The sequence below is a fragment of the Python bivittatus genome, unplaced genomic scaffold (assembly GCF_059951505.1).
Source record: "Python bivittatus isolate LINGU-HERP-01145 unplaced genomic scaffold, Pbiv_v1 ctg000530_np1212, whole genome shotgun sequence".
Classification (NCBI taxonomy): Eukaryota; Metazoa; Chordata; class Lepidosauria; order Squamata; family Pythonidae; genus Python; species Python bivittatus.
Genome location: NW_028277085.1, coordinates 10,352,535 through 10,376,498, shown reverse-complemented (window position 1 = coordinate 10,376,498; position 23,964 = coordinate 10,352,535). Strand labels below are relative to the sequence as shown.

Genomic DNA, 23,964 nt, shown 5'->3' with positions numbered 1-23,964 from the left:
CTCAGTTGGGAATGGCCCACCCCACAGGATGAGAACTACTGCCAGCCAGGGCGTGGCGCTCCTACCAGCAGATGTTGCTGGCTCCCCGCGGCCAGCCTGGTGCGTCGGATGTGCCGGAGTTACGGAGGGAGCTGCGCTTTCCTCAGGTCCTGGTTTCACAACAACTTTGAAAGGCGAGTTAGGTTAGAGCTCCCCCTCCCGCCCCCGATGCCTTTCTTGCTGGCTGCAGAACCACGAGAAAGGCAGGGAGAGTCCACTGAGCGCCCTCCAGATGTTTCTGATCCCAACTCCTGCCATTGTGGATCACTGGGCACGGTGACGGGACTGTCCATTGGAAGGGAGTCTTTGTCCAGAGGCAGTTTTCTAAAATTTCCGTCTAGAGGTCTAGATTTCAAAATGCATTGGGTGAATGTGCATTGAACTGCTGTTTGAGAGAGTAATCCCAGGGGCTGAAACCACGATTGTGGAAGAAGCATCACCTGTATGAAAGCAAAGCACTCTGCGCTTGCTCAAGAGCTGACTCGACAGAGATGGAGGGGAGGAGAAAAAGGTCATTTCTACGTGCCAAAGCTTGACAACATCCTAGCTTATTACAAATGGTGGTTTGTATCATCTGGACAGAACTAATGTGGTTTCGCTTGTCAGTTGGGTTGCCCAAGCTAAACTTAAAGAAACGAGTCCTTTGTGACAGTGAGCCTTAAATGATGGAAATTTTCTATGGGAAGGAAGAATAGGGCACGGATTCAATTCAGGAATAAAAAACAGCCCTTTAAATGAAGGCGGCCCATTTTACAATGCGGTTCTAAGCTGCATTATTCCTGCTATGCAAAACAACAGCAGCAGCAAAAAATGTTTTTAGCAAAAGGTCTACAGATACCTTCAGGGCTTTACCCATCCTTCCATCCTTAACTGTTTTTTTCCTCTTTCGAGAAGGAAGAAGGAAGCAGTGGGTTAAAAAAAAAAAAATTACAATGAGATTTGCAACCCCCCCCCCCAAAAAAAACCAAAGTTGATTATTCAACCATGTGCAAACTATTGCTAGTTAATATTTTATTTAATGTCTGGGGTGAGCAGAGTAGTGTAACTGAACCACAGAGATAACAGCCCGTTCTGGGAAGCTGGCCTGCTGATGCCAGGATCCGTTACTTAAATGCACCAAGATTCATACCGTAGTGTGGGATCAGCTTCTCCTATATGCTTGTTAAAGATGATTTTAAATGGTCATTTTTGTTGTTTAGTCGTTAAGTCGTGTCCGACTCTTCGTGACCCCATGAACCATATTGCGCCAGGCCTTCCTGTCCTTCACTGCCTCCCTGAGTTTGCTCAGTTTCATGCTCATTGCTTCATTGATGCTATCTAACCATCTCATCCTCTGCCGTCCTCTTCTCCTTTTGCCTTCAATCTTTCCCAGCATCAGGGTCTTCTCCAAAGAGATCTCTCTTCGCATTAGGTGACCAAAATATCTGAGCTTGAGCTTCATTATCGATCCTTCCAATGAGCAATCAGGGTTGATTTCCTTTAAGATTGACTGGTTTGACCTCCTAGCAGTCCAGGGGACTCTCAAGAGTCTTCTCCAGCACCACAGTTCAAAGGCATCAATTCTTCGGCGCTCGGCCTTTTTTATGGTCCAGCTCTCACAGCCATACATTACTACTGGAAAATGGTCATTTACTGCAGTATAATTTTAGAGCAAATATGATTCAGCCAAGAATAAGCAAGTAGAGAGAGCTTAGAATGAGCTAACCAACATTCATCCTCAAGTGGAATGTAGCAATTAATGTTTAAGCAAGGCAGAAGCATCTGGGAATTTGGGGCACCCAACAGAGCTCTGAGTGTACCTCCATTTACAATTCCAGAATGTTGTAGTCTTTTCTCCCCACTTTAGACATTTGAGCATATCAGGTCATTCATTTCGGCCAGGTTCAGCTCAACACCAGACTTTGATTTTTGGGGAGTTCCTTTTCCTCCAGATTTCGGATACTTCTCTTTGCTTGGAAGGACTTGGATGTACTGATCATTGCCACTAGTGGGTTGATCACTGCTTGATTCAGGAGAAATGGAATCAGACTCCGTTGGGGATGGTGGTGGCTTGGGTTTGGCCTTTCCATGGTGTTCTGGATAGTGCTGGTCAAATTCAATATTCTTCAAATGTATCTTTCTGTGGGGGTGGGGGGGCCTGTCATAAGTTAAACCAAAACCATCTTCCCAAGATTTGTAGTGCATTTTCGCTAGAGCTCTGCTTGTAAGAATTTGATTGTCAGCCCACTCCCCAATGTAGAAGCGAGGGGGAGCTCGAAGATCAGACAGGGACCGTGGACGGTGAGACTGCTTAGCAATACCTCTCCTTAACTCTTCTTCATCCTCCTCAATGTAACGAGGCGAGTATGCCCTGCGGGGCGTTCGAACCACATACCTTCTGATGTGCCGTGGATACAACTCTATGATGTCACCTGCCTCCTCCATTCGGACGTTCCTGGGCAGCCGAGTCGTTGCACGGAGGATTTTTTTGCGGGGTTCCTGCTCATTGACAACATAGTATTTGGCTGTGTGAGCTCTGCGGCCCACAAAAGGGGGGCCGCCGGGGGCCCCGTGAGACTCCGGCTTGACTTGCTGGAGGCTCTTCCTGAACAAGGGTTCTGAATGAGCATCTTCCACGTGTTTCTTCAGCTTGACAGGAGTATACACTTTGGCTTTGCAGAGTTCACTAGCACTCCCGTGGATAGTATTCGGGTATCTGAAGAAAGGAGGAAAGGGCCAGAATGGCTAAATGCAGAAGTCCATAGCGGCTTATTGAGATCGAGAGCTCCTAATCTTATGATTTTGCTCTCCTGCACTGGCTTTTTAAAATGTATTCTTCCTTTCTGTAGTGTGGATTTTGGCAGAAAGTGGAAGAAGTCATTTATATTAATATTTTTTGAAAGACAACTAGCCCGTTTGGTGCTAATTACCCTCTGTAACTGAGGGTGGAGAATCTGTCCATTTCAGTTCCCTTTTTAAAAAAATTGTAAGGTTTTTTTTTTCCAGTTCCATTTCTGCAAAAAGAGGCATGAATGTATGTACACAGTTCTCCTATGTGATCGGGTGTGTAATTTTGATTGCTTGAAAAATGCATATAACATTTCCCTTTAATTAGATATACTTTTCATGAATATGCGGGGGAGGGGACTGTTTTTGTTTTTTAATTGCAGAACTGCATCATGAAATCTGCATAAGTCTGAATACTGAAGGATAAATCTGTCACTTATATGCAAAATACACATTTCCCAGCCTGCATAGCCACAGGAAATGTAATTCATCCTAATTGTAAAACACCAGGATGAACAAAGCTGCATTATATGAATGTAGCCTTGTAAATACACCATGTAAACCTCTAGTTTCTCTCCTAGTTGCTGGAAAAGGTCTTACCTGTTGATGGAAGGTTCTGTTCTAGGCTTTGCCATCACAGGAATAGGAGGTGTTGGAGTGACAGGTATTGGAGCTACAGGTGTTGGAACAGCTGGGGTATCATTTGCTGGGGATGGACCCACTGCTTTCAGTATTTCAGGCGTTGGTACTGATTGAGATATTGTCTGTATTTGGCTGTCTTTGGGAGACTCAAAGTTTACTACACTGCCATTTTTCCTAGGGGTTGAGGACCGAGCTGAAGATTCCTGACTGATGACATCACTCTCCTGTTCGGGCCTCTTGCCATTTCCTTCCACTGTTTGGATTCTAGCTAAAAATAATGTTCAGAAAAACCAATCATAGCTTCTTTAGTCATCAACTGGAACTGATCAACAGTACAGCACACATTTGATCCATGCATAAGAGTGCCAAAGAACAATCCTAGTAACTCAACCAGCATCCTCCAGCTGAATTTGCACATCACATTAAAATGTGGCTTGCTTTAATCATGGTGTGTTGAAAAAGAACCAGGAGCTGGGTTGACAGATCATCCTAAGCCATAAGCCATAATGTGCCAGCCACAATGCTGGGTTTATGCAACATGATAAGCCAAAACCAAAGTAACAGATTATGGCTTAGTGCAATGTTAAATTCAAACCTCAGAGAACATGTTGCCCAGAATTCTTGAATCCTACAGAGTAGGATTGTAGTTCAGTCCTAGAGTCTCAAAAGCTGATTCTGTAATTAAGTATTAGTCTGAAATATGTCACAATCTTCTTCTAGTTCTTTCTGCAATAGGTAAACATGGCTAAGCTAATGTTCTTGGAACTATTACACTTGAATAAACCTTATACAGGCAATCTGCTTCAGAAGATGGAAGGTAGACATGTAAAAGAAGGTGGGATAAAATGTTATTATCTGATGAAGAGTTGCTTGGAAATTCAGAAGCTTCTAGTGCTTACAAACTTTCACTTGAATTAGAAGAGGTATTTGCCTCAATATGGATTGGTGGTTTTTCCCCCTCCATATGCTTCATATGTCTGCTTTTGCTTTCAGTCATTATTGCAATTTGAGAAAAAGATGACTGAACACATAGTCCAGTGATGCCAAGTACCTTAATGATGTTTCTGCTCACCTGCTGCCATCTGGACCACTTTTTTCTTGTCTTCAGTTCTTTCCTACAATAGATACCAAATTAATTAACTAAAAGTTCAGCCTTACATAATACTTCTGTTTAAAAAAAGTCATTGCACTCAAATTTCAAGTAAAGTTTGTGGGTACAGAAGTTATCTGCACTGCCACCCACCCACCCATCCACCTGCCCATTGATTCATTCTATTTTCTGTTAAGAATTAATTTTATTTTTAACAAAAACTTACCAAAAATATGGTATGAGCATTTAGTCAGCACTTACTGTCTGGATCTGCATCCTTAGTTGGTTGTTGGTGAATTTTAATGACCTTGCAATGCTCTGCAGGTAATAAATTAGCATGCTGGGGCAAAAAAAAAAAAGATGTCTCTGATTTACATCACACTAAATTGAAAGAACTGAATAAACATAAATACAATAATTTATTTCCATAATTGAGAGATTTCTTCCCAGCAGCTGGCAGCACATAGTCACCTTATCTGGATTTAGGAACTAAGCCAAGGCAGACTGGATTAATACTTAGATGGGAGATGGAATTCCCAGGCTATAGTTTATTACATTTTTATCCCACCTTTAGTTTTGGTCAACTCAAGATAGTGTCCATACTTAATGCTCCCGTCTCCTATTTTCCCACAGTGACAACAACCCTGTGAGTGGGTTGGGCTGAGACAGAGAGGGACTGGCCCAAAGTCACCCAGCTGGCTTCCATGCCTAAGGGAGGACTAGAATTCACAGTCTCCCACTTTCTAGACAAAAACCTTAGCCACTACACCAGGCTGGCTGGCTGTGAGCCAGGACAGACCATGAGCCAGGTTAAACAAGCTAGACTATAAGGTTAAAAAAATCATTCCAGAAGAAGGCAATGATAAACTACTTCCATATTGTTGCCAATAAACCCTACACAATTGTATCAGGGGTCAAGATACAACAAGGTAGAAGGAGGCTTTCTTTTTTACTTTATAGGAACTGAGTGAAGCCCAAGCTCAAGGAATAGACTGGAAAAATCCCAGGACTGCTAGGAACCTCATGGAAGAGCTGGGGAAAAGCAAATGGAATAAGGAATCTCCAGGCTAAATCATACATGCACCCATGTTCCTATAACATCTTACAGCTTCTGTGCACTTTAGACTTAGATCCAGAATGCTAAAATGTACACATTCGTTTCAAGGCAGGACTTTGCTCGTTGTATAAAGCAGGCCACCTCTTCTACAGCACTGGAGTAAAAAGAGGGGGCAGAGGGCTTTATGGAGTCCATAGAAGGGTCTTCTATTTCCCTCCTTGGTTTATTGCATTAGACCCATCCATAGAGCAATGGCATAGGACAGCTTTCATAGGACTGTACTAGTTCAGACTGCAGAGGGGCTAGATGGAAAACAGCAGGTTTGGATACTCCTCCATATCAAAAGCTCCAATGCAATGGGAAAGAAGCATACTCGGGCAAAACGAGAAGACACTAGGCATAAACCTAACAAATTAGCTATCTAAATGCAGAGGGCTTTTTTCAATATCATCCCTCAGCCCCCTTCCATTTGCTGGCTAAAATGGAACTCCTCCCAAGACAATGACATGGTCAGATCCTTCTGGACACGTAGCTTGGTGGCAACTTGAAATACTGACCATGAAATCAAGCAAATGTATTTAGACTTACAAAAGTAATAATAAAGCTGGAAGGACAACCACAGGGCTACTGATATAAGCCATCACAGAGTTGAACCAGGGAGGAAAGTCATTTCGAATTGTTTCAGACACAATGTCGTAGATCTTTTCTTGCCCACTAGGTGGAAAACATTCAATTGTTGTCTCAGAAAATCAGCAGCATTTTAAACATTTCAAAAATAGTTTTCTGTCTACAGCCAAGCTCTGAGCTAGATGTTAGGAGGACTTTGGGTTTTTTTTATTTTCCTGGGAAAAAGCGACCACCACTTGAGCAGGCTGGAGGGATAAAGTTCAAATCTTGTTTTGAACTTTATGAGGAAACACTTGGATAGACCACAAGTTTCCTCTAAAGCAGCTTGGGATAAAACCATTTCAGGCTGAACTGCAAGGCCTCTTATCTACCTCTACTTTGAGTATAGGCAACCTTGACTCTCCAGATTCTGCTGAACCTCAGGTCTCAGAAGACCATCTAAGTAAAGCCAATGCTAAGGGACACTAGGAGGTACAGATCAGCAACCTCTAAAGAAAACAGCCTATCCCAGTTTAACCCTTCATTAGTGCATACAGACTTTCAAATATTGTTTATTTTCATTGATGTGTACCTCATTTTATGACAATGATGCATAAAATACACACATGGAGCTATCTAATTATGAGAAATCAGCACTCCAGGACCACAATATCTTCCAATAACTTGTCTGTAGAATGAGCACTGATTTTGTAAATGTTTCCTGTTAAAAAAAAAAAGTTAACACAAAGCAGATCATGTGGGTCTACACTAAATATAGATTATCTTTTTCAAATGCTAAGTGGATGGTTGATAGAGACCTAGTGACACGAATCCCTATTGGATCAGGCTTTGGGGAATGTCGGCAGTTCCTTTGTAGGTCAACTTCACCCTTCCAAGAAATAAATTCTGATGGTAAGCATCAAGATACTGAAGTTACCAAATTGGGCCTGCCCGCAGGCTAATGCTTAGAACATCAAGTGAAGCAACGCCAGTACCCACTCACCTAAATGGGCCACAGTTCAGAGACGGCTTGTAGCGGGCAATAGCGAAGATAGTTGGGAGCATACACAGAAAGAGCATAAATAGAAGCATAGCTAAATAGAAGTTGTTAGATCTGAAAAGGAAGATCACATTGTTACACAAAGCGTTACATGACCCTGCACCTCTAGTATCTTAAGGCCTTTTAAAAACCCAACTATGAGGCCAAATGCCAACATTTGGTGGTGGTATTATTAATATTATTATCAGCAGTAGTAGTAGTAGTAAGCAATTTTTTAAAAAAGTATGTTATATCTTAGTAGGCTTATAGATAGAAAGATATTTTGAAGATACTTTATTACAGGTGAAGCATAGATATATTTATTACTTACTTAACCCTGTTCAACACCCCCTCCCTAAAAGAACGCAAGGGTTCAAGTTTCTGCCCTGCCTCTCTAAAAGCAACTTTACCTAAGCACTAAAAACATTCAGCTGCTAGAACTTTAAAAAACAAAGATGGAGGAACAGCTTCAACACTGCAACAAGGCTAAGTCCCGTATCTCATGTTCCAGGCACAGTCTTAGGATGGTAACTGTGATGGAATGGTTTGATGAAGGCCGCGCTTGGGGAGATAAGCGTTTCCTTAGCCCCCAGCAGGAGTGTGGGAAGGTAAAGGAGATGAGACTGGCACCACCCTAAGGAATTCACGGTGTTTGGGCTGGCTGGCTTGGGAAGTGTAGAGTCAGTCTGGAGAGATTGATGTCAGATTCAGCCCAAAGAACTCCATGAGACAGTACAGATCCAGTTCTGTTGTGTTTATTAGCTTCAGCCACTCAGACAGAATCTCTCCAGACTGAATCTACACTTCCCAAGCCAGCCAGCCAAAACACTGTGAATTCCTTAGGGTGGTGCCAGTCATGTTCTTTACCTTCCCACGCTCCTGCTGGGGACTAAGGAAATGCTTATCTCCCCAAGCGCGGCCTTCATCAAGCCATTCTATCACACCAACAGAGCTTTGTGCAGCCCCATGCAGTAATCTGGAGGAGTACACTAAATAAATGTAAATGTTATGTTTAAAAAAACCAAGTCACGTTAAACAAATCCATACATGGATCTAATCTGTTAGATAGTTTGACCCTCAGGTGTTCTCTTTGTTTTGTTTTTAATATTTTTCACAATTACAACCACCAGTGCTTTTGCTGTTCCTGTGATGATGCCTGCCTATATATGAAGTAACTAACCTTGAAGCTCGGAAGACTTGCTGGTGAGGAACATTGCATGTCAACACCGCCCAGCTCCTTAAGTACATCAGCCCAATCAGCTTGAGAACGTTGAATGCAGGGAGGCAAGGGGAAAAGAAGGCCCCCATCCTATGAACGGGAACAATCAGGGCCCACCATCAGTGTTTCACTTTGGGAAATTGACTAATGATGGGCAAGCTTTTGCTTCTTTCACTCAGAATGGGTTTGGTTATTTATGAGCTTGGCCGGCATCAAGAGAAGCTGTTCTTGCTTTCTATCAATTCTCTCTCTTAGCTTCTAGAGTTGTTAGATACAGGCTGATGGTGCCACTAGTTTCTAGCCTGACTGTATTGCTCCCATGAGTATGGAGTTCTAGTATCAGACATGATGAAGAAGTGTTTGAATGGGCATCTCCCCCCACCTCCAGAAATGCTGTTGAAAATCACAGCGACCTTCATAGGGTTGTGAAGCTTAAGATCAAATTAAGATATTGTTTTTGCAGTTATAAAAAGAGGCTGTATCTTCTGATTATGGATTGCAAAGAGGTAATGTTCTATTGGGCACAGTAGCAATTATTATTTGACCCTCCCCAGAGTGTCGATCCCACTTATCTGCTCCTCCTGGACTCATTAGCTGATCTTTTACATCAGGAGTCTTTGACCCCATAGGAACATTTCCAGTGTGAAAAGCCAGAGTAGAATAGGTTAGTTGCAATAAATTAATTCAGGAGACACCCCTTCAGACCCCAGGTTTCTCAGCATATACCCCTCTAAAACCTTGGGTGCCATCACCAGAGTCCTACCGAATACTGCCATCAAACTGTAACCAAAGGAATAAAGGAGGAAGTATATTTACATGAATCAGTTGCATTTAAATGCTATTTTTGTACCAACCCTACTCATGTCTTGGTTTGGTGCCTCTGCCCTTTTTGGCATGCAGCTACTGATCTGCCATTCAAAGGACAAGTGTGACTCTGAGCTCTTCAAAGGTCAACAACTTCTAAGCTAAACAGAATTAAGTTAATTTGTTACCAAATCATCCCTTGATTGTAGACCAAATGCAGGACATTTTCTGCTATTTTGAATTCCCCATATTCTGGCTGCAAAGTAAAGAAACAGAAGGACAGGATTCAGTAGCCACTTCTTTTTTTTAAAAAAGGTACAACTAGGGCAGTGTTTCTTAAACGTTTTTTCTCTCAAGACCCTTTCCCACTTTTAAAAATTACGGAGGACCCCAAAAGAGCTTTAGTTTGGATGGGTTATATTTATTGATATCTATGGTATTAAAAATTAAATTTGACGCATTTGCTGCCACTACGGCTTCTCATGATTGTTTGATGGGATTTTAATATTGTATTATTTTTCAGCCTAGGATGGCAAATAATTTTGATTTCCCAGACCCCTGAGAGGGTCTTGGGGGACCCCAGGGGTCCTCGGTCCATGCTTTTAAGAAACATTGATTCAGGGCAGGGTTCCTCAGCCTTTAAGACGGGTGGACTTCAACTCCAAGAATTCCCTTGCTGGCTGGGGAATTCTGGGAGTTGAAGTCCACCCGTCTTAAAGTCGCCAAGGTTGAGGAACCCTGATTCAGGTCATCCTGGTGAATGTCAGATCCTCCCGCCCAGGCGCATATATCCAGGTCAAAACAGATGGAACACTGCCACCTAGTGGTTGAAAGTGTTATGAATAGATCCTTGCACCACTCACTGCAAGGCAAGAAGGGAGGAGGGAGACCTAGGACAACATCCATGGAGTTCGCTCCAGTTCATACCCTTTTGTTATTTGGTTGAACCTATACTCACAAACTTGCTTTCCAAATCCCAGCACCAGCAGTCACTTAAGTATCGGACAAAAAGCCCACGGAAGAAATCAATCAGGAGGATGCTAGCTACTGTGAACAGCATATCGATAATTGACAGCTTCAACATTTCCTGAAACAAACAACAAACACAATGCAATAACCAACAGTAACATTTAAAACACACACACACACACACCAAAACTGTATTACTACCCAGGCATTTAACACTGAAATAGGTAACATATTTGCAAGTGGAGTATTTATGAAAAACAAGCAGGTACTTGCTACTTTAAAAACAACAGAAAGAATAACAGTAAGGATCAGGGAAAAACAGGTCTCATTGATCTTCATGCCAAACATGTTTTCAGTTCTGGTGCCACCAGTGAAAAAACCCTGGCTTGGGTAAGGATGAATCATACTTGACCAACATAGGTCTCCCAGCATTGATTTTGGTGACTTTCAGTGTTAGAGTCAGAAGGGGCTGTATTGTTGAGTTCAACTAGGTGAGCGTAGCTTTGGGTGAGATTCTCAGACAGAAGGAAAGTGGCATTCTTAATCATTTGCATATTTGGAGTTGGTGTTGAAAAGTTGTGCTCCAGAAGGGATTTTGTTGCTAAGAAGGTGGTGGTATCCACGGTGCTGCTTCCATTTTTATGAACATCATTTTCCTGAAATCATACATTGAAATTTAAACTCAGAGGTGGACCTTCCACTTTCCCAGTCCTGTTTAAAGCATTTAAGATAAAGTCACAGTCTGCAGCCTCGGGAACACATGCCCGGGGTCTCTCTCCTTTCCAAAAATTGCTGCTGAATTGTAATTGCCAGTGTGACAGAAGGGGAAAAATATTAAATACATTTAAATTAAATCAAAGCAAGCTTAGTTCTTATCATGACTGTACTTAATTTTGTCCTACCAATATTCACTTTTTGGAATGTAATCACACCAATCAGCACATTCCTGTTTTAGGATTTGGAGGTGAACCTATTGAATATTCTGTGACTCTTATATATGACTTTTTTATCTGCAGTAATGCAACTTATCCTGTCAAATTTGTGAATCTTGTGGATTGAATTTCTATTATAACACCATTCTTATATTCTAGCCCCAAGAGATAATATTTATTTATTAACTCCAGTACTAATAAAAGGGGCAAAACAGAATATGAGAGACTTAACACTTAAGTAAGATATGGGAGATTTTCAGGTGCATAATTCTGTCTCAACTATTTGCTGAAGTGCTTCAGTTCACCAAAATCCCTAGTTTTTTCAAAGAAATTACGACAAAGCAGTAAATATATGATCTGCCACCCAAGATGGTTAAGACTTGCAACTTACAACAAAGCTCATGCTATCCACTTTATCCAGAAGTGCAATGATCAAGCTGTAGAGATTTCCCAAATATAAGACCAAAACTCTGGGAGGGGAAAAAAAAAAAGCCCAAGAAACGCAAATTGGCAAATGCTTTTCCACTGTAAGTCTACCCCTACTCCACCTGTCACGTAAAACTGAGGCCATTTTCATTCTGCTAAGTTGATGCAACTGATTTCCCATACCTGGCAAGCTGAAAGCGTAGAGTAGTCCGGGGGTGATACATCTCCAGTGCAGCCACCAGTTCAAACGCAGATGGTGCAAGCATGGTGATAAGAGAGACAACCACACTCACCTGGAAAGAAGAGAAAAATATGTTATTTTCAGAAAAAGTGCTTGATTTTTATGCAACTATGGAACTAACGTGTGTATCAGAATTTATCTCTTAATTGGAACTTCATCTCTGACAGATTTGTGACACAGCTCAAAAATGTACCCCTAATGCATTTAGAGAGACATATATTTTGTATGGGTATTTCTACTCACATCCATCTTCTTGAAGGCCATTTTATCAAGTGATTTTCCGTGATGTAATGCATGTATTTACTATTTTCAGCAAATTATGCATGGAGGGGCTTGTGTTTTCTTAACATTCATATTCTTACATGATTTCTTAAAAGTGAGAGTGGAAAATTTTTTGAGCTCCATGCATTTCAAAATACAGCCAGGTTTTAGTTGATTCTTTGGTTTGAAATTCTAAAACGAAGTAAGTTGTATCGAAATGCAAATAGAACAAATTTATCCCATGGCCCTACCAGGGGGGTGGATAACTAATATCTCAAGACACATGTACATACAAAGTGTGTCCAATATGGTATCATCATCACCACCACCACCATCATCATCATTATCATCACCATCAAGCCTCATAAGCAGTATAGACCGTTCAGTCATGGAGGATCAATGTTATTATTCCCATTTTGCAAAAGGAGTCTGAAGCTGAGAAAATGTGCTCTTACCTCATTCTTTTCCCACAAGGTCAGCTCTTTTTTCATCCTTTCCAACTTCTGGGATCGATCCACTACAAAGTAAATGATGTAAATACTTCCAGCAAGTGAGAGAAGGACCAAGATGTTTGCAATGATTCTTAAGCTGATTGTCACTGCCCTGAATAGTGGGGGAGCACATAGGAAACATCAAAGAGATTCAGATAGTTTCAGCAGTTTATATAATAACAGTTTTAAAAGACAGAGAGTCGGCTTCTGTCTCTCTCTGATTGGTCATACATCACTAGATGGAAAAATTATATGCATACATACAGGTTTGTGCTCTTTTTCTTTTCTTGCTCTTCCAGTATAGCTTCCTTAAAAGAAACAAAGACATAATAGCATATAACACAACCCTAAACTTGTCAATTCAAACAGAAGTTTCATATGACTTCTTTCTAGCTTAAGGATTCATAGGAACATGGCTTTAAGTCTTAGCTGTGCTCACCCCTTTGGGAGTGGGTCCCCTTGTACTCAGGGGACTTCTGTGTAGACACACATATTGGTTTCACTGCTCAATATCCTTCTAATGACTTTACACGACATTACATTCAGTATTTTTGCCTGTTTGAATGTTGAGTAGCTTACCCTGATGCTGTTCACTATGGCAGCTGATTTGCTCTCTGCAGCTTCAGGGTTGCCAATCAAGTAATCCCAAGCACAAAACACTCGCCAACAAAAGGTGTAATTTTCATCAGAAGCACTAGCAAGACTCATTCTTGAATTTTTGGCCATCCTGGAAAATAACGATCAAAAGACCCATACACTGTTATCCTTCAGCCCAGATCTTGAAAGACTCTGATTGTAATATCTCAACCTACTCCTAATTCTACCTGATATCATAACTAAATGCAGCCTCATCAGCACACACTTCCATTATTTTTGCCCCATCTCCATTTGGCTTTGTTTACCAACTTCCCCAGTGAAAAGAACTGAAGAACTTAAATTCTTGCAGGTCATTTAATGACTTTGAGTTGATAAGGGTATCAGTCTCATATGGTTTTTGGATTTTTTCTTCTGATCATCGTAAGCTTTCTTTGCCTTTAGTTGCTCAAAAGCTGGCTCACGCATGCTCTTAATTACTCAGTGCTTAGTTTGCCTACAGCTGCAGGTATGAATATCTCCACTCAAAAAGTAGTGCTTAAACTGATCAGAATGATCTAAGTAGTTAATCATTCATGCTGTCACCCCACTGCAAATAGCAAGTCCACATGCACTGAGGTCTGGGGGTAATTCTGATCAGGATTCCGACAGAGATAGAAGAATTAAACCTCCTCCTCTGTGCTATGTCTCCCTCCGTCAAAAAAAAAAATCTGGCTAAGCTATTTCCCCTTCTTGGCCTATCCAAGCAATTTGTGGAAGAGAAAGTCACAAGTGCAAAAATTGCAAGGACAATTAAAATGTCTAAGGGTAATCTTACACTTGGTATCATTGCCTAGATCTACAATGAATACTGATAATTATAGAAATGTGAAGTATTCTTGATGAATCATAGGAAATTTGTTCTGAAATGTTCATTTAGTATCAGGAGTACTAAATGAACATTTCAGGGGTAGTGAGTGTAGGGGGAAACCAAAAACAAGTTCCTTTGTTTTTCAGTTAATTTGCTTGCAATTCCTAGTCAACAAATGGGGTAAAATCAGATTAAAAAAAAAAATAGATGGTTGTCATGAAAAGACCCGCCTTACTTCTTCAAGAGAATGATAAAACTGTAGGCAAAAACTGCCATTCCAACAAGGAAGTAGGCAAGGGGCAGTCGGTAACCAGCACTCCCAATCTTCCTCGCCTGGCCATAGTACCCATAGAACAAAACGGAGTACTGAAGGTAACCCTACAGAAACAGAAATAACATTGTTATCAGTAGCACCAGTATCTAGGAGGGGTGTGTGTGCATGTGTGCGCGCGTGCGCATGTTTGTACTATGAAGGTTTTCTGCTTGCCCCCAAAGACCAGATGGTATCCAGATCCTGTGCGGAATGAAGTTGATCACTGGGGATCTGCTTGCTGGGAGTACTTCCAAAGGCATCACCAGCCAGGATCTGTAACAAAACAAAGTCTGAAAATTAGGTAGGAGAGGCTGGTAATGGGAGCAAGTTATGTCCCAGGGACCTATCAATCCAATCCTACTTTTTAAAAACAGCCCAAAAGAGCTGAAAATGCCTCTACCACCCTTGCAGTGATGCTCTCCAGTCACTTCAAGACACTATGTGGCATTCCAGGGTCTTTGATCAAGGTCAAACTGTCAAATTGTCCACACAAACAAGTTTTGGTTTCAGAAATTCCACCTGGAAGTACAAAAGAATCACTTACTTCTGGCAAAACCACAAAGGCTCCTGTCATTATGGTGAGAACAATGTTGATGCCAAATAGCCATCGCAAAAAAATAAAGTAAGAGGCAACCCCTGAGCCAAAGTGACCTAAAAAAACACAAAGAAAAGTTCATTTCATAGACTGTTTCACTGAAACATGAAGCCTTCTTTATAAAGTCATGGAATCATTGTAGATAAGCAGCCTTTAATCAGTGTTAATTGAGGATCTGGCAAAAGGAGATTCCAAAGATATGGTTGATTTTTTAAAAAAAATCTTGCAGGACCATCTCTCACTGGTGGTTTCTGCTCATCCCACCAGATCTGGCAGAGTGACCCTCTGCAGATACCATCAGTAAAACACTGCCACCTTATGGGTCCTAGGAAGCATACTTTCTCTGTTGTGACGCCTGCTGTATGGAACAGCCTCTCCCCCCAAATACATATAGCCCCTACTCTATTGGACTTTCACAAGACCGATATCTTCCCCCAAGCATTGGGTTTGGGGTTGTAGTATAGAGCTTTGGTATGGGTATATGTGATTAGTGATTTTGTGGTTTTACTGAGCCTCAGTATAGTTTTACTTGGTTTCTCTCAGTTTAATGGAATCTTTTGTTCACTACGCAGAGTTTCTTGGATAGATGGGTGGCCATATAAATTGGATTAATAAAAATAACTTTTAAAAAAATTAAGCAATGTACTGCTGCATAATTCCTACAACAGGTAATAAATAAAATGCAGGACAGAGTTGAAGTTGTGGCACAATTTTTTTTAAAATTAGAAAGGACTATGGAAGTCAATTAATTCAACTACTTGCCTTAATCCACTGTGGCCTAGTGCAACATCGGTGTATCGTCTGAAAATGTGCATCTTTATTTAAAATAAATCATTCAATCATGAAGCAGATTAACTGCTGCTATAGATGACAGGGACTGGATGGTGCACTGCAAAACTGGGTTCTCTTAGACCTCTTGACAGTTTTCAACACTAGCGACCTGGTGTCATTCTGAACACCAGGCAGGAATGGGCCAGGTACTGTGATTGCTTTGGTCCTACCTGTCATATCATATCCAGAGACCCAGTATGGTTTTTTGGTTATGGTGCAGGATTTGAACCAGGGAGGCCCAGGTTCCAGCCCATCCTTAGCCACAGAGGCTTATTGGATACAGCCAGTTGCTGTTGTGGTGGGGAAAGCTGGAGTAAAGAATGCCACACACACTTCCTTGAACTTCTGTAGGTAAGGTGGGATATAAATGTAACACATGCCTCCATAATATTAATTTATTTGTATTTATTAATCAAGTTTAAATCTTGCCACAATCACAGGACTCTTGGCAGCTCACAAAATAAGGATATTTGGCAACAACATAAGAACATAAGACGGTTAAGATCCAGATACAACACATCATATCAGGCCCCCAAAGTCTTCCAGAAAAGCAGTTGTCAGCTTTTGCCAGAAGGCAGACAATGTTGGAGACAAATGAACTTTCAACAGGAGGCCATTTCAGCTCCATAATTGAAAAACAACACTTCCTGGCTTCAGCCCACCTGATCTCCAGAAATGAGGGAAAACCAGTTACAGGACTTCTCCTGGCATGACCAGAGTGGTCAGGCCAACTCTAGTGGGGAGATGCAGTCCTGCAGGTAACCCAGGGCCAAGCCATATTGGGAGATCACCATGTTGATACCATGCCTACTAGTCAACAATCAGTATCTTATCTTACACAGACAATCATAAATGGTTTCTATCCCAGCCCTTTACATGCTTATTTAGTGTTAAGTGTCACTGATTTTGATGGAATTTACTCTGCTGAAGCATGCTTAAGATCCCAGCCCCAAAATGATTATAAATTGTCTTAAGCCCTGGCACATGACAAAAGCAGTTATGGAAACTGGATCTGAATTAGCCCAACAACCTCCCAGTTCCTAGCATTTCTCTTTGTACTCGTATACTTACTTTCAATTTTCTTGATTCTCATTTCCCAAGGAATAAAGATAACCATGAAGTTATATGCAAGCCTAATAAATTTTCTCCAGAGCTAGAAAAACAAAATAGCCACACACATTCAGAACATATACATCACTGATACTGTATTTTCTTCCTCTAATTCACCATTATTTTACTACTTAATATGTTTGCCTTTAGTAGTTATGTTCTTGCAAAATTCTATTTCGCACGTGAAAATGTTAGTAATACTGTAATGTAATGCGTACTATAATCTTCACAAACCTTTAATACTGGAATAAAAGCAAGATATAGCTAATTAAGTAGATATTTTTGCAACTGATTAGAATTAATGTTGCATTTCTGAACCAACACCCAAACAGAAAATCAGTTTTCCTTTGAATGTGTGTTTCTCCAACTTTTCCAGGTGGTTCACCATCGGGGGGGGGGGGGGGGACTTCACAAGGGGAAAATGAAATATAAAAATAAAATATGTTTTAATGTGTATAAATGTTTAAGGAAAATTGGTTGCAAAAACTGAATGTATTAAAACTTGCACACAAAAATACTTATATTTGGAGAAAGTGGCACAAATATATCTAAATATTTTAATGCAATTTATTTCTTTTGAAATCTCAAACTTGTATGGAGAGGGATGAACCCAATGTATGGCCAGAACAAAGACACAGACAATTGCTACTGGAGAAGAAAGAAGCAAGGACTTAAACCTGAAAGTCCAATATACAGTATGCCAACGTTTGCTTCCAAGCTGATTCCCTCTGATACATGGTGGGATTCCAGCCCTCAGGCTTTCCAGACAAAGTTATTTCATTTAATGCTGATTTTTTATGAAAACACCGATTTTACCTATTCGCATAATGGCTCAGTCAGGATTGAGCTATTACATGCATCTGATTCAAGAAGACAACTGCCATAATAGAAGCTCATACAAGAGCACTTCCCTTTCTCCTACCTCCCCCACCAAGCCCACCCCACGTTTGCTAAAGAGATTCCCCCAATCTCTCTAATATATTTGGGGGAGAGAAAGGGAAACAAATTCCACTGATTAATGTCAACTTATTGACATTCAAATGCTGGTGAATGTCTTCTAAACCAACTTAATTCAAGAATAATCTATTCTGCAATCAAAGCTAATTAATTTTATAATGGTTGCCCAGCTTTATAGCTGCTGCTGGAAATACTTTAATTAAAGAAAGAATTAACCAAAGGTTCAAACTTCAGAAAGCCTTCTGATTCAAAACCAATACTGCAACCATTCCAGCAAGCTAAAATGAAACAATTCAGCCTTGCAAAGGCTAAGGATGATAGATAGTTGGTGTTCAAATCTAATGCACAATAGGTGAAGTTTCTCCAATGAATCCCTGCCTGATAGAATTACTAAAGGTAGAAAGCTCTGCCAGGAAAGAAAAGAGGATCTGTAAGCAGTGGTTCTCATCTTCACTGAGATGACAAAGATATCACTGGAAATATTTCTCCCTGCAAATAGAAATGCTAGGCTCATTTTCATGAAAAGAGAGCTCTGGAGCTTTTAATGAAAAACAGACCAACCTCTGCTCCAGCAGCCTGATAGCCTCTTGTCCGAGTCAGCCGACCTTCGTACTTCAACACAATCTCTTTAGCTTGTCTGCCAAAGGAAGAAAGAGGTGGGTTTTCAATGACCCAAATCTCATTATAGGTCTGGTTATTGCCATTCCCCTTTCATAAACAACATTAAATAAATGGTGCCAAGTAGTGGGACTTCCTGCAGCAAAAGGCAGTCTGCCCTCGCTATACTTACAGCAGATGGGAGCATCTTAATGTTCCTCCCTTTAGAAAAATCACAAGGAAAGTGAGGGTTACAAATCAGCAGCTACAGATGCTTTATCATTTGCTATGGAACCCCAAGCCATACAAACTGTGGCCAAGAGAAGACAGCAAGGGTGGGCAACGATTTAAAGAGTCAGGGGTCCACAATCCAGCCTCCAGACTTTCAGGAAATGTGCATGATGATGTCACAGGGAAGGGCAGAGTGGCATGTTGTGACCTGATTATTTATTTATTTCTTCTACATTTTTATACAGCCACCCAGTCAACAATGGATGCTGAGTGGCTAACCTAGGATAACCATGAAAGCAAATTAAAAGAAAACTGCACACACAGCACAAAACCCAAGGGCACAGCCACCATGCTAACCTGGATCACCCAATACTGAGGCCCAAAACTCAGAGAAAGAGCTAGTCCTCAATGCCTTATGGAAGGCTGGCAAGGTTTTTTTTGGGGGGTGGGGAGGACTCAGAGTGGGAGTAGGAGATCCTTGAGAGGCAAACCACTTCTATTCCCATCTTTAAGCCACCCACCTACAAATTCAAATGCGTGCTACTGATTATCAATACAAAATGGTTGAATTACAGTAATGTGGTTTTTGCCCCTACCTGTTTTTGCATGGCAAGGACAGAGTTAAGGGTGGAAATGAAAATGGTTTGCCTTCCCAGGGACCTCCTGCTTCCATTCCCACCCTTAATTTTGCAAACATCCAAACCCCAGACTGAAAAAAACCCACAGTGATAAAATGAACCATTTTACTGCTAAATTTTGGTGATGTGATCTCAGGGTGAAGAACAGCCACATATGAGGTACTAAAGTATGCAAATTATTCACCCTGTGACAGAGTATAAGGCTGACAGACTCTCTTGTCTCAAGCTCTGGAGGCCTCCTATCAATCAGGTGTCTTGGATTTCTTCTCCATAACTCCCAATCTTTGACCATGTTTGTTGGTAATAGTAGGAGGTGATGTCTAATCATGGTGGCTGCACCCAGTTGGGATGGCTGGTATAGACAATACTAAACTAGGTGAACCAAGTAACTCAGAGAAAATGGTAATATACTTCTTTGAAAACAAGGAAATGCTAGCCATCTCCACAGTTACATAAGAGGGTAAACTTCTTTGTTAAATGCACAGTTTGGGAAGGCAAAAACTATTCCAGCTTCCAGAGGTATATTGTGGGTACATCCATGATCTCCATTTCTTGACATTTGTGTAAGTAGATCTTTTTCTTAAGCCAAAAAACAGTTACACAATGATCAATACATAAAATACAGCCACTGTCTACTTAGAAATAATAAAGTGAGTCCCCAATAACCTCATGGCAGATTTTATAAGTTGCACACAAAATCTAGCCACCTTAAAAAGAATATCACACTGTTTCTCTGGCAGAAAGTAAGGAGCATTAAAAGTTGCCTCAGTGGCCAGAAAGAGGCAATAAAAACAGATAAAAATGGCTTTACTGTTGCATCTATGCAAACAAAAATAAAGGAAAACATGACCAATCACTTCAATGGTCCTAGAACCAAGAGAAAAAAACATTAGGTTTATTACAAGGGCTGTTGTTAAATCTTGCAAAGAGAGGACTCTTTGGAAAAGACCCTGATGCTGGGAAAGATTGAAGGCAAAAGGAGAAGAGGATGGCAGAGGATGAGATGGTCAGATAGCATCACTGAAGCAATGAGCATGAAACTGAGCAAACTCAGGGAGACAGTGAAGGTCAGGAAGGCCTGGCGCAATATGGTTCATGGAGTCACGAAGAGTCGGACGTGACTTAACAACTGAACAACAACAACAAAAGTGGTTAAATTTATCATCTAAGCCAACTCTTGCCAGGAATATAAGCAACTGAGTTGCAAGAGATTGACCATACCCTCCACTCCTGAGAAACCATTTCTTTGGTGGAAAATTTCAAGAAGGGGGTCTCTTTTCTTTCCTTATGATGGATTGTTGTGTAAAATGGGGGTAGAAAGGAAAAAAAGGTAGGGGGGAGAGAGAGAGAGAGAGAGAGAGAGAGAGAGAGAAGGTTAAGGTAAAAGAGAAGAAATAGCAAAAACAAAGACAGGAAAAGGTACTAAAGAAAGGCAGCATGCTAGCTTACCTGCTCACCAGCAAACAGACTGCGTTCATCTGCATGCAACCAATGTGGTACAGTGGTGAAGGTATTGGACTATGACACAAGACAGCCAGGTTCTAGCCCCCCTGAGCCATAGAAGGTCCCTGGATGACTATGAGCCAGGCCTTCCCTCTCAGCCCAAGAGCCAGTGTGGTGCAGAGGTGAAGCTGTGGGACTAGGACTGGGGAGATCCAGGTTCTAATTCACCCTCAGCCCTGGGGGACTTTGGGCCAGTCACTTTCTGTCAGCCTAACCAACCTCACATTGTTGGTGTGGGAAAGAATGGCGGGGGGGGGGGGAAGAGTACAATGTAAGCTACTTGCATTTCTGGAGAAAAGTTAGCTATAAATCTAACAGATCAATAGTATGTGGCTCAGATACATTTTTCTCCAAGGAGATGCAATCACTGAACATGACAATTGGCTTTGCAACCTTGAACAATGGTTTCACACCACTCACGCTCCACAAGTGTCCCCCATACCTCAATGCCCGGAGTTTTTGCCTCATGGGCCACGGCCTGCAACGAATGTTGGCCATAATTTCCTTCTGAAACTGTATGTTCTGGAAGATCTGTTCTGGGTCATTGCTGTCAACCTTTTCATCCCCATTATCTTCATCTGAGTTGCTAAAAATAGCAAGATCCCACAAAGAACACACACAAGGCAAAACGTTATCATAGATATTTCTGTCAAAAATAGTCACACAAAGGCACATTCGCTTGTTTCCAGTCTTACAATTTGTGCCACATCCAGTCCATTTATTTTACCAAAACTGCCATTGGCTCAGAAGGAGGATTTACATAGTTATCATTTGCACAGAAAACAGTATGGTTTTCCTTCCCCTAGCTAAGTGTGAACCTATGCCAAGGAAATCATGAACGTGGGTGACATGACTACTTTAAACAAACCTAAATACTTGGTTTAACTATGTTTCAAATTTCAGCGCTGGGCATTTCCATAGGGCTAAAGTCCAATATCGGCACTGACTTGCTGTATGTTTAATTACAGGTCTCTGTTCCTACCCATCTGAACTGCATTGCCAGATTTCCTGTCAGAGTTGTCCATCAATAGTTGTACTGAAGCGGAGATTTCGACAGGTGATATTTGCCATGCAAAGGGATGGAAAAACAGCACCTGAAGAATTCTTTCTCTTGTACAGTGTTTCCGTCTCGGCTGCTTGATTGAATAGAGCAGAAAAGCAATTTCTCACCTGTGGGGTGGCTCCGGATAGGCATAGATGCTGGCATGTCGCTTTACAGTTTTAGATCTCTTGCAGGTTCTTGCATTTTTCGCTGCTGAACTGCCACCTCCAGATGACATCTTAGAACTTTCTGATGGTTTTCTGAAAAAGGATCTTTTTTTTAAAAAGGCCACAAGCACAGTAGCCAAGGTACATGTGGGGAAAAATGATTAGAAACCAGGTATAAGGACGGTTATAAATTGGCAGATGTTGAAGTGAACTCTATTTCCATCCTTGCCTGCATCAGACACTCCTAGCTCTGGGAAATATCAGAAAGCTCCGAATACGTACATAGTCTTAAAGGCACAGCACATCAAAAGCTGTAGCACTGGAGCACTGATGCTGAACTTGCCTCTTCCACATATCCACGGTGAAAAAAGGAATCTGTTTTGGTATCGCAGCTGCAGTCCTAAATTATTGTAGCAGAAAACAGCTGACACAAGCCTACTTTATGATATGCATTTAACGCTAATCAAATAGTGGAGATTGTCCTAGCACATGAAACAATCCGTTCTGAATCCAGGGTGATTATGATTAATGTTTCAAAACAGAAAGATTACACCAGTGTAGCATCACTGAATGGTGTCAGGGTTTTCTTTATCTGCTTTTGGGAATCACGTGGTTAAACACGGTGTCAAAGCTGGACGTTTGTCAATTGTCCTGCTTACACTGCAGCTGCATAACTCTCCCTTGAGCTGCTTGGGCTGTTGCAAGGCATTAAAACTGACCAGGTCACTGTGGAGATGCATCAAGGTAGGCAACTGGATTTGAATTCTTTGCAATCTGCAGGGATTCTTCAGTGTACATGGAAAGTTGTTAAAAACATAATGGGAGGGATAATTAATAAGCACATAATGGAAGACTCTCAAATAAAGCTGATGGGCTACAATTAACCTCTATGAAGATGTACAACTGTCTTGAAGAACATAGTTATACACAAAACTGGTTTCCTCATTCTGATGTATTGGAAAACTTTCCAACTTTGTTCTTGACTTTGTGATATGCACCTCAAAAACCCATGTTTGTATCACTTGTGATCATCTTGAATTTCTTTCGTCAGCTAGATGGCTCCTTGGCTGATCCCAAAAGCCTATGCTAGATCCATCAGGAATTACCAGGGTTGGAGTCTAAACTGAAAACTGAAAAGGCATCCTGGAAGAAGGCAATGGCAAACCATATCTATACTCTTGGGAAAAACATTACGTGGAATCACCAGGATATAAGCTGAACCCCAAAATACTTTAAAATTGAATTTATTTTGTGCAAGTTGGGCTTCCATTTTTGTTCTATTTATTGGAGCCAACTTTTTGGAAGGAAGTTTCCTTCAGTTTATTTGGTCTTCAGGCAGGTGAGTTCTTGGAACAGATACTTTTTAAAAAAACTTACACTGCAAAAATGCAGGTGAGCAGAAGAAAGGAAGGAGGAACTCATATCCTCCTCCCCCTCTCTGCCAGCATTTCACAGTTACTCTATGCACTACTGGCTGTGAGATTTCAACCACATAAATCAAGACTTCGTGGCCTTTCTGGTGCTTTATTTCCTCCTCTGGAAGGCAGAACATGAAGTACTCTCCACTAGATTTGCTGCCAAGTGCAGGGTGTTTCTGTTCACACTCCCAGCTAATCTACCATATTATTATGAGCTGAGAAATGTCTCCCTTCCAATGGCCACAGTTAATTCTACATATATTTAGGCAACTCAGATCCAAAGTCTTGAAGCACTTTAATTTCCTCACCTTCTTTATATTCTTCAGTCTGTTCTGTCATTCTTTTAAAACCAGACTCGGTCTTTCATAGAACACTGATTAAGTACAGTAGCATCAAATGCTTTTAAAAATGCTTAAATTTACACAAATGGCTTGTTCACACACATTGAGCCATAACTTGAGGAATGAATCAGTTGGCTGGCTTTGCACAACATAAACTAAGCCATAGACCATAGTATATAAACATGCTAAACCACA

The 23,964-nt window shown here is 41.2% G+C and overlaps 1 protein-coding gene and 1 long non-coding RNA gene across 7 annotated transcripts; one reads left to right on the top strand and one right to left on the bottom strand.

Annotated features, from left to right (window-relative positions):
- Nucleotides 1-34: 34 nt before the first annotated feature.
- On the top strand, nt 35-4,896 carry LOC148214792 (uncharacterized). Its single transcript, XR_015797506.1, has 2 exons — nt 35-173; nt 3,626-4,896. It is a non-coding gene; the product is annotated as an uncharacterized LOC148214792 (long non-coding RNA).
- On the bottom strand, nt 1,845-22,462 carry TMC3 (transmembrane channel like 3). Of its 6 annotated transcripts, XM_088148633.1 has the most exons (23): nt 22,293-22,462; nt 21,972-22,103; nt 21,244-21,387; nt 18,394-18,469; nt 16,837-16,918; nt 14,884-14,990; nt 14,514-14,612; nt 14,262-14,404; nt 13,162-13,309; nt 12,847-12,890; nt 12,547-12,694; nt 11,773-11,882; nt 11,555-11,633; nt 10,639-10,887; nt 10,221-10,349; nt 9,451-9,518; nt 8,420-8,548; nt 7,204-7,314; nt 6,183-6,308; nt 4,799-4,877; nt 4,520-4,562; nt 3,406-3,715; nt 1,845-2,734 (listed from the first exon to the last, which is right to left on the bottom strand). In XM_088148633.1, exons 1-23 carry the CDS (start codon nt 22,313-22,315, stop codon nt 1,882-1,884), a joined length of 3,432 nt encoding a protein of 1,143 aa, XP_088004759.1. In that variant the 5' UTR covers nt 22,316-22,462; the 3' UTR covers nt 1,845-1,881. The 6 variants fall into 6 exon arrangements, with proteins under 6 accessions (XP_088004759.1, XP_088004762.1, XP_088004764.1 ...); XM_088148636.1 differs by lacking the exon at nt 6,183-6,308; XM_088148638.1 differs by lacking the exon at nt 10,639-10,887.
- Nucleotides 22,463-23,964: the final 1,502 nt, after the last annotated feature.

Coding starts and splice junctions, on each gene's coding strand:
- TMC3 (XM_088148633.1), bottom strand. CDS start 22,315: ATGTGCTGTGCCTTTAAGACTAT. Junction 9,519..10,220: donor GGGATTTGGAAAGCAAGTTT/GTGAGTATAGGT, acceptor TTTACTTTGCAG/CCAGAATATGGGGAATTCAA. Junction 3,716..4,519: donor AGTGGTCCAGATGGCAGCAG/GTGAGCAGAAAC, acceptor CATTATTTTTAG/CTAGAATCCAAACAGTGGAA.